The sequence below is a fragment of the Pipistrellus kuhlii genome, unplaced genomic scaffold (genome assembly GCF_014108245.1).
Source record: "Pipistrellus kuhlii isolate mPipKuh1 unplaced genomic scaffold, mPipKuh1.p scaffold_m20_p_4, whole genome shotgun sequence".
NCBI classification, from domain to species: Eukaryota; Metazoa; Chordata; class Mammalia; order Chiroptera; family Vespertilionidae; genus Pipistrellus; species Pipistrellus kuhlii.
This window is the reverse complement of record NW_023425540.1, coordinates 964,608-975,037: the sequence shown is the minus strand read 5'-3', so window position 1 is coordinate 975,037 and position 10,430 is coordinate 964,608. Positions and strand designations below refer to the sequence as shown.

General features: G+C 58.1%; 1 protein-coding gene across 1 annotated transcript; it reads right to left on the bottom strand.

Moving 5' to 3' along the window:
• Positions 1-606: 606 nt before the first annotated feature.
• LOC118702988 (melanoma-associated antigen B2-like) lies at positions 607-9,342 on the bottom strand. Its single transcript, XM_036409566.2, has 2 exons — positions 9,277-9,342; positions 607-2,070 (listed from the first exon to the last, which is right to left on the bottom strand). The coding sequence occupies exons 1-2, from the start codon at positions 9,340-9,342 to the stop codon at positions 607-609; spliced, it is 1,530 nt and encodes a 509-aa protein (XP_036265459.2).
• Positions 9,343-10,430: the final 1,088 nt, after the last annotated feature.

The window sequence follows — 10,430 nt, the reverse complement described above, 5'->3', positions numbered from 1 at the left end:
TCTGACTGCTTATGTTTGGTTCTTCGGCTGTAAGATATATTTTCAATTTTCCTGATACATTCCTTTAAGGAAACTTGAAATGTATACACAAAACTGAAAACTATAAAAACGCCTTGAATCTAGCCTAAAATACTCAACCTTTGCTTTCTTTTTTAAAACACACACACACACACACACACACACACAAACAAACAAAAAACACCTAACTTTGTGTCTGGCTAGGCTGTTCAAAATTTTCTAGAATTCGCACGAATATCAGTCATCTTACCGTTAAGTCAGGCCCGGCATACTCAGACCCAATGAGTAGGAAACGGAAAAGAGAGCTGGACCCCCGGATTAAACAGGCAGTTATGCTTTATTTTTGTCTACAGGCTATCTTGAACAAAGATAATGAGAAAGCAAATCAAAATAGCTTAACTCGGAAAGATAAACAACGCAAGTGCTGAAATCTCCATCTCTAGTCAGTCTGTCACGCTAAGGGGAGGGAGCTAAAGTCCTAACTTGGGTGACGCTATTCTTCCTTCTTTAACGCTAACAGACGCGAACAGTGTAGTAACAGGCCTTCCCGCGGGAAAAGCGCGGCCCCCGCCATGCACACCGTCCTCCTCACTCGGGTGGGGCCCCCTGGCGCCCGGCGCCGGCCTTGCAAGACATGCCCCGGGCCATGGAGAGCGCGGCCGCCGAGAGCGCCATGGCGCGCCGGGCGCGGGCGCGGGCGGGGGAGAGGGCCGGGCCGCGGCCGCGCTCGCGCTCCTCCTTCAGCGCCTCCTCGTAGTGGGGCACGAAGGCGGCGGGCACCGTGTCGTTGAGCTTGGCCAGGAACTCCAGCACCTTCATCTTGCTGGTCTCGGCGCGCGCGCGCGGGCCCCACAGGAACTCGAAGCGCGGCGGCTCGCTGCGCGGCACCTGCCGGTACACCAGGTACTGCTCCTGCACCAGGTCCTGCGTGATGAGCTTGCGCGGCTCGCCGAAGATGAAGTCGCTCTTGCCGTCGTAGATGCCCATGGTGCTGAGGAAGGCCCAGATCTCCTCCTCCGAGGCGCAGTTGCCGTTGAGGAAGATGACGCTCAGCAGCGGCATGAGGATGCCCTTCTTGGGGAAGCGCCAGCCGCCGTCGCCCGCGTCGTCCTGCCGGTCCACCAGCAGGTAGGCGCTGCCGTGCGGCTTGGCCTCCTGGAGCTCCAGGCCGAAGAAGAGCTGCATGCGCTCCTGCGCGCGCGCCAGGATGTCGGGGAAGTCCTTGCGGTAGCGCTTGTGCACGATCTTGAGCATGTCGCCGCGGCGGATGGGCTCCTTCATCTTGTACTGGTACAGCAGGTACTCCACCAGCACCGTGGCCTTCTGCGCCAGCAGGTCGGGCCCCGCGCCCTCGGCCGCCGCGCCGGCCCACGGGTACGCCCTGCTCTTCGGGGCCTGGCCTCTGGCCCGCGCGGGCCCCGCGGCGCCGGCCGGGGGGGCCTGGGGCGGCGCGGCCCCGGGCACGGACAGGCAGCCCGCGGGCGGCCCCTCGGCGCCCATGGCGGCCTGGACGCCCCGGGCGCGGGCCTCGTTGCGGGCGCGTTGGCGCCTCTCCCGCGCGCGAAGCTTACTCTTCCGACCGCGAGGCATGGCGGGCGGGCGGGCGGGCAGGCGGCCTCGGGGCAGCGGCGGGCGTGGGCCGCGGGCAGGGCCGGGCCGGGCCGGGCGGATAGGCCGGGCGGCGGCGCCCTCGGTACAGTTACTGGGCCGGGGCTCGCGGTTCGCTCCCGGGGTCCTCACCTCAGCGTCGGGCCAGTCCTGCGGAGCCGCCGCCCTCGCCGCACCTGCCGCCCTCACCACCGGACGCCGGAGCTGCTGCGCATGCGCCCGGAACCTGCCGCCCTCACCTCCGGAGGCGGGCAACTGCTGCGCATGCGCCCGGAACCTGCCGCCCTCACCTCCGGAGGCGGGCAACTGCTGCGCATGCGCCCGGATCCTGCCGCCCTCACCTCCGGAGGCGGGCAACCGCTGCACATGCGCCAGGAACGGTCCTCCTCCGCTCCGGAGCGGAAGTCGGAAGTCCAAGCGGAAGTGGGTGGGTCCTCCACAGTTCTTATGCAATCATGAAGGTCAAAGGTCACGTTCCGCGCCCTCAAAGCGCTGGGAAAAGCATTATACGAGTTGCCGCGTTATTTAAAATAGTACTTTAATACACAGGAATAGAAATACAGAGATACACGGTATATGTGCGCAGGTGCCTATGTGCGTATGTAACTGTGTGCCGCGCCGCGGGCTCAGGAGGGGGAGCTGGGTCTCCGCCCGGCCCCGTGTCTTGGATTCCAGCCTCGAATCCGGGGTCTTTGTGCCGCTCCCGCAGGAAGCCTGTGGGGACATTTAGCAGCTGCACGCCCCGAGGGTGTCACGTGTACATGCAAATGTTTATGTACAAAAAGATATGAATGTGTGCGCACACACACACACATATACATACACATAAGATTATATATGGAATTTGTTATACTTCCTTCTTTTTTAAGTGTATTTCTTTTTATATACTTTTTATTGCTTTATTATAGAGTGGAAGGTAGAGGGATAGAGAGTTAGAAACATGAATGAGAGAGAAAATTAGACCAGCTGCCTCCTGCACGCCCCCCACTGGGGATGTGCCCACAACCAAGGTACATGCCCTTGACCGGAATCGAACCTGGGACCTTCCAGTCCGCAGGCCAAGGCTCTATCCACTGAGCCAAACTGGTTTTGGCTTAAGTGTATTTCTTATTAACAGAATCCCAGACGCCCCCTTCTCCCCACCCCACCTTCACACCCCAGGCTGCACCATATGTGTATTTGTGTGTGTGTGTGTGTGTGTGTGTGTGTGTGTGCTGGGCTCCACGCATGTGCAGACAAGTCTCCGTGATGCATGAAACCTGCTGGTGAAACTGGATTGCAGAGGCACTTTCTTTTTTCTTAATTCTCTTACTTAAGGGCAAGTTATTGTCTTTTTTAATTTTTTTAAATGTATTTTACTGATTTTTACAGACAGGAAGGGAGAGGGATAGAGAGTTAGAAACATCGATGAGAGAGAAACATGGACCAGCTGCCTCTTGCACACCCCATACTGGGGATGTGCCCGCAACCAAGATACATGCCCTTGACCGGAATAGAACCCGGGACCCTTCAGTCTGCGGACCGACACTCTATCCACTGAGCCAAACTGGTTAGAGCTACAGAGGCACTTATGTTCTCACTTTAAAGTTTTAAACGGCCCTAAAGTAGGTAACAGGCCAGTATTCCTTAACATGTTTGCTTTAGGTATTTTTTCATTCCTTTCATTCTTTTTACATCCTTTTGATTTAGAGCATAAAAGCAGATAGGTTCTGGCTTTTTGTCATCCAATGTCATAGCCTCCGGTTTTTTAATCATGAGGGGGAGGGAACCCATTTATATTTATTAATCTTACTAATATATTTGAATTTATTTCTTCCACTATTTAAAAAAAATTTTTGTTCTCATAAATTCAACAGAAGTCAGAAACAACTTTTAAAAGAATGCTACATTTCCTTTATTCATTCTCTTTTTCTCAGTGGGTTTTGGAGTTATTGGCTATATTTTTTATTTTTTATGGTTACTCTCAGGAATTATGTTTTTAAAACTAATTGAATTTTCTTACCAAGTCTGGCGTTTTCTGCCCCCTTCTGAACCAAAGATCTGCACATGTTTTAACTACTCTTTCAATGTTACCTCCTATTGTGATAGTGACAACATTAACTTTTTAAAAACACATGTACACTCACTGATCATTTTCATGTCTATTTTTTTCCATTTTTAAGGTATTATATGTGCACATATCTTACCATTGATTGCCCCTTCATGTCTATTTTTAATCAAATTTACCAACTTAAGAAAAATCTATTTCTGTGCTCATCATTGTCTTTAATCCCATGTATTGTATGGGGCGTTCATTTCCTTTCAATTGAAGTAAATACAATATCACTGCAGACCTGTGGCTGGTCTGTCAGAAACGGCCATTATTGTGCCCTCCTCCTTGAATGGGAGTTTACCTGAACATAAACATTCTTGTTGGCAGCCCATTCCCTGCAACTCGGATCATCTTAGTTGTGCCCCGCCGGCACAGCCCCAGGGCATCTTATGTGCCGCGCCGGCACTGCCAAGGGTGACCCTGAGCGGGGGCGTGAAAGGCTCAGAGCAGACAGACCAGAGAATGAGAGCCGGGTCTCGGTGGGACGCTGCTTCCCTCCCTGCGACAGCGACCGCGCCCACAGGCCGTGTCTTTATTTTACAGCCGATGCCACGAGGCAAAGGGAGGGCGTGATCAAGATGTTTCAGCCCCACTCAGCTACATGCACCTGACCACGCTGTTTACCTGCAGCCTGGTGAATGGGGTGGGTAAGGCACTCTGGGAGACTGAGGGGGCAGAAGGGGAAGAGTGGGGACCGGCCGTGATGGTAACCAGTGTCACCAGGCTCTGTGAACTATGAGAGGAGGCCCGGCCCTGGCTGGGAGGTGCCGGTGGGACCCGGGCGCTCAGTGCCAGGCGGCGCACACCAGCGGGAGGGCTGCGTCTGTCCGCGGGCCCTCGGCATCCTCCCGCCCGTGGAGCCGCCCTCGATCCCAGCGGCTTCCGCTTCGCTTTTTTCCTGCCGATGAACGAGCTCCCGGCCCGGCTCTAATGAGCCGCCTCTGGAATTTCCTTTGAGGTTATTTTTTCCCTCAAATTCAAGACACTCCATTTCACTTCCTCCTGGGTTTTTCCCCCAGAAATAGCTTTGTCTTTTTTTAGTTTATCCAGATTCAGTCACAGGCCCACACACTGGCCCCATGGAGCCTGGGTGACGGGCAGCTGGGGGACCAGGAGTCCCTCCCAGCTGGGGAGTCGCCCACCGGCTCCCCCTCCAGGCAGAGGAGACCCCAAAAGGACACCAACTCGGGGCTGTAAAGCCGAAACCCGCGGCCGTGGCAGCCCCTCTGGCTACAGTTTGGGGACAAACCTTTAGGGAGCCCCATGTGCCCCCAGCCGGGTGCTCGTCAGGACTAGATTCCCCGGGAAGCCGACTGGAGATGGAGATGAGCTCAGGGGGTTCGCTGGGGAGGCTCCTGGGGCAGCCCCTGTGGAAGGGAGGGGAGGGGGAAGAGGGCAGGGGAGAGAGAAAGAGCCAGGGGGAGGGAGGGGGCTGGATCAGACAAGAAAGAGAAGCTGAGTTTGGGGGCTGGGCAGCATTGTCCCAGAATGGGGTGGGGCCGGGCCTGTGGGGACCCACATGGTGAGTCTGTGGGCACAGGCGACCCCTGGGAGCGGTCTCTGGCGGAGGCAGCCTGACAGGCCAGGGCCTTTGCCCGCTGAGAGCTTCAGCCTCCTTCCTGCAGGGCCTCTGGGCAGCATGCAGGGGCTCCCCGGCCGGCCGCCTGCCTGACCCCTCCCCGGGGCTCTGGGCGGCCTCCAGCACCCTGCTCCTGTCGGGGCTCTGGCATCAGGAGGATCCTCGCCCCCCCTCCCCCACTCACCCAGGACGTCTCTGCAGATGGGCAGCGCCTGAGGTCAGACTCTGTCCCTGACCGTGAGGAGAGCAGAAGACAATGTGCAGACCTGCCATGCTCCCCGCTTCCTCCTGGGCACAGCCTGGGGTCAGGGCCCTGGAGGCGGTGACCTCCCAGTGCGGGGAGGGTGGGGAGCTGCAGGTGGCAGGAGGGCGGGGAGCTGCAGGAGGGTGGGGAGCTGCAGGTGGCAGGAGGGCGGGTGAGCTGCAGGTGGCAGGAGGGCGGGGAGCTGCAGGTGGCAGGAGGGCGGGGAGCTGCAGGTGGCAGGAGGGCGGGGAGCTGCAGGTGGCAGGAGGGCGGGTGAGCTGCAGGTGGCAGGAGGGCGGGGAGTTGCAGGTGGCAGGAGGGCGGGGAGCTGCAGGTGGCAGGAGGGCGGGGAGTTGCAGGTGGCAGGAGGGCGGGGAGCTGCAGGTGGCTGGCTCCACCCTCCGCCACCGCAGCAACAGCCAGGCCCCGCCTCAGGCCCAGGCCCAGCCGCCCTCTGGGGGTGTAAGCCCCACCTCCGGACGGGCAGGTGGGCGGCAGGGCAGTTTCCACACCTGCCCAGCGAGGTGGACCCAGAGTCTCATGTCCAACACGGTGCTCTCATCACTAATAACAGGATCATCATTAAGCAGAGAAGCCAGCTGCGGAGGGAGAGTGGCCCCGCATGAAGATTCGAACGAGCCCGGCCGGCGTGGCTCAGTGGTTGAGCATCGGCCAGGAGGTCAGGGTTCGATTCCCGGTTGGGGCACAGGCCCGGGTTGCAGGCTCCATCCCCATGTGGGACGCACAGAAGGCAGCTGATCCATGATTCTCCCTTTCCCTTCCTTTCTGAAATCAATAAATAAATATATATATATATATATATATATATATATATATATATATATATATATATATATATAATTTTTTTTTTTTTAAGATGAGAAGGAAAGTCACAGGATCACCGGCTACAGCGGGAAGAGGAGAGCTCTCTGCCCAGATGCCTCCCACCGCCCCAGGGCCAGGCCCCCTGGGGGAGATCGTTATACCCTCGGCTCAGCCACAGCGGCTTCTCTTTTAACCTAAGCCCCTTTGATTGGCTTCAGTCCTGAGCCTCGCAGGCACGGCCATGGGTGAGCCTGAGGGGACGGTGAAGGATGGAGAAAAGACAGACGAGAAGAAAGCTGGGGCTGGGTGGGAATCTGCCCTCTCTGATGGAGAGACAGCGCCACGGCCTGCAAGCCGCGTCTTCATAGCCAGATCCCAGGAGGCAAAGGAAGGGCGTGTTACAACGTTCTCTCGGGTTTTGAATCCATTCAGTTACGTGCACCTGACCCAGCTTTGTTTACTGGCCGAACCTCCTGCAGCTCATATCACTCAGCCACGTGGGGCCACAGGTTCAGGCCATAGGTCAAGCTCACAACCACAGCCTTTGGCTGTAACTGTGCTGGGACCTGCACGTGGCTTTGCCACGAGAGGAGCTGCCCTCTCATTAGCCCCAGGCTTGAACCTGTCCCAACACGGTAGCCGCTCTCCGCATTGTCCCTTGTCCGCAAGCAACGTTAGCGAGAGCCTGGAGTCTGCCCAGCCTTGTGCCAGCCAGATGGAGGCACAGCCCATCCAGCTGCAGCCCCTGCCGGGCATCACGGCCACCAGTGCCCACAGCCCCTGCCGGGCATCGCGGCCACCAGTGCCCACAGCCCCTGCCCGGGCATCGCGGCCACCAGTGCCCACAGCCCCAGCCAGGCATCACGGCCACCAGTGCCCACAGCCCCTGCCTGGGCATCACGGCCACCAGTGCCCACAGCCCCAGCCGGGCATCACGGCCACCAGTGCCCACAGCCCCAGCCGGGCATCACGGCCACCAGTGCCCACAGCCCCAGCCGGGCATCATGGCCACCAGTGCCCACAGCCCCTGCCCGGGCATCGCAGCCACCAGTGCCCACAGCCCCTGCCCGGGCATCGTGGCCACCAGTGCCCACAGCCCCTGCCCGGGCATCACGGCCACGCATGCTGTCTGTCTTATTTCTGCAAGGTCAGCCCCGCAGCAAAGGGCCCTGGGAGGGCTGGGGCCAGCGCCCCCCCCGGGTGCGGGACAGCCAGTTATACTGCCGGGTCACCCAGGCTCGGGCACGTGCAGGGCAGGGGTCCCTGGGCTTCCCGGAGCAGCAATGCTCGCCTTTGTGGGGGCAGCAGCGGGATTGCCCTGCGAATCCAGGGTTTCCGAGAGCGAGTTCTATTCTTAGAAAACCTTGGCCGGGGCCCAGGCCTGTCACATTGTTTGTGTGGAATGAGGATGTGCCCTGCTTTTTCAGAATAACAAGCCCGTGTTTTCGAGTCATTGTGGGGGGAGGGGGGCTTTTCCCACAGCCCAGGAGCGGGAGTCACTTCTTCACACCCAGGGAGGGCCACTCCAAAGGCACAGACAGAACGCGCGCCCAGAGGGAGCCCCAAAGCCACAGTCCTTGTGCAAAGTGGACGGGGGTCTGAGAAGACCCGCCCGGAGCACTCACACCCGGCTGCAGGGAAGCCGCCCCTCCACGCCGCCCTCCGCCTCTCCTGCCTCAGCGCTGAGCAAGGCCGAGCTCTGTGGCTGGAAACACTCAAATACACTGACAGGTGCCCTCTCGGGTGTTCCTCTGAAGACGGACTGTTAATCTTGCTTGAATAGGAATAAAGAGATAAACATAGCTCCGTGGTCGGCAAATGGCGGCTCTCCAGCCACAGGCGGCTCTTTGGCCCCCTGAGTGTGGCTCTTCCACAAAACACCACGGCCTGGGCGAGCCTATGTTGAAGAAGTGGTGTTAGAAGAAGTTTAAGTTTTAAAAATGTGGCTCTCCAAAGAAATGTCAATCATTGTGCTGTGGATATCTGGCTCTGTGGACGAATGAGTTTGTCGACCACTGGCCTAGGTCATCATTTCTTCTGGAGGCGGAATTGGCATACTGCATTCGTGTCAGGTGTGCACTATAATGATTCAACACGTGTGTGTGTGTGTGTGTGTGTGTGTGTGATGTGTATGTGTGTGTGTGTGTGTGTGTGAGTGTGTGTGTGTGTGTGAGTGTGTGAGTGTGTGTGTGAGTGTGTGTGTGTGTGTGAGTGTGTGAGTGTGTGTGTGTGTGTGAGTGTGTGTGTGTGTGTGATGTGTATGTGTGTGTGTGTGTGATGTGTGTGTGTGTGATGTGTGTGTGTGATGTGTGTGTGTGTGATGTGTATGTGTGTGTGTGTGATGTGTGTGTGTGTGATGTGTATGTGTGTGTGTGTGTGTGATGTGTATGTGTGTGTGTGTGATGTGTGTGTGTGTGTGAGTGTGTGTGTGTGTGTGAGTGTGTGAGTGTGTGTGTGAGTGTGTGTGTGTGTGTGAGTGTGTGAGTGTGTGTGTGTGTGTGAGTGTGTGTGTGTGTGTGATGTGTATGTGTGTGTGTGTGTGATGTGTGTGTGTGTGATGTGTGTGTGTGATGTGTGTGTGTGTGATGTGTATGTGTGTGTGTGTGATGTGTATGTGTGTGTGTGTGTGATGTGTATGTGTGTGTGTGATGTGTATGTGTGTGTGTGTGATGTGTATGTGTGTGTGTGTGTGTGTGATGTGTGTGTGTGTGTGTGTGTGTGCGTGCGCAAAGCAGCCACCACAGTACGTCTGGTCACATTAGCCATGGAACAGTGAAAAAGGTCCTTTATGACAGGCAGAGCGTTGGAGGCCAGACCCAGACTTAAATGTGACGCGTTTAGTTCACTGGCCACCACGCTGCACCAACCCAGCAGGAGCTGCTCGTTCACGGCCGAGCCTGCGCCTCTGACCGCCTTCCCGCTGTCCGCCTTCATGTCTGCGGTCATGGGCACCCATGGGTTCAGGTTGGTGTCCATCTCACCGGCTGTCTGGGCTCTTGGTGTATTTTTTCTTTTTAAATATATTTTTATTGATCTCGGAGAGGAAGGGAGAGGGAGAGATAGAGACATCCATGATGAGAGAGAATCACGGATCGGCTGCCTCCTGCTCGGAGATCGAGCCCATAACCCAGGCCTGTGCCCTGCCCGGGAATCGAACCCTAGCCTCCTGGTTTATAGATCGACGCTCAGCCCCTGAGTCCACGCCGGCCGGTAAACACACGCACCCTCGCACCCCTCACTCTGCCTCCGGGGACCTGCTGACTGCCTCAGACAGCAGTGAACTCGCCCCAAAGGGACCTGCTGGCCCTTCTGCCTGCTGTTCGCTCGGGCTTTGCTCCTGCCTACATCCATCGCCGTGCCCTCTGCGGCCACAGGGCGGGAGACGCCCGCGGGGACGGTGTTGGCACAGCCACAGGGCGGGACACGCCCGCGGGGACGGTGTTGGCACAGCCACAGGGCGGGAGACGCCCGCGGGGACGGTGTTGGCACAGCCACAGGGCGGGAGACGCCCGCGGGGACGGTGTTGGCACAGCCACAGGGCGGGAGACGCCCGCGGGGACGGTGTTGGTACGGGCGGGCCAGCCCAGACCCGCGAGGTGCAGAGCACTCAGTACTAGAAAGTGTCTGACCCTGAGCGTCTCGGTTGTTTTCCAGCCGGCCCCGGTGCCAAGGCCGCCGCTTCCGGACCGCATTCCCGGGCTTCCTGGGGAGGTGGGAACGGCGGCCTCTATGAGGAAGAAAGGTATGCCGCCGGGGAAGCTCAGAGGAAGTGCCGAGGCCCAGAATAAAAGGCGCTAAAAATAGCGGAGTGCCCGTCTGCGCCCCGGCCCTCCCGGCCGTGCTCAGGGCCACCGCAGGTCTAAGTGTGTCCCTGAGAACAGCCACCCCTCGGGGACCCCGGGGGTCCATCACTCACCACGCCTGCCCTCTCCGGCAGCCCCCGCCTCGTCCGGAGCCCTGGGCGCTCCCCGTGCTCTGTCCATTCATTGTTAAAGAACACGTTCATGCTCCCATGGCTCAGTGTGGCAGCACGTGACAGGCACGTGAGATACCAGAACATGGAG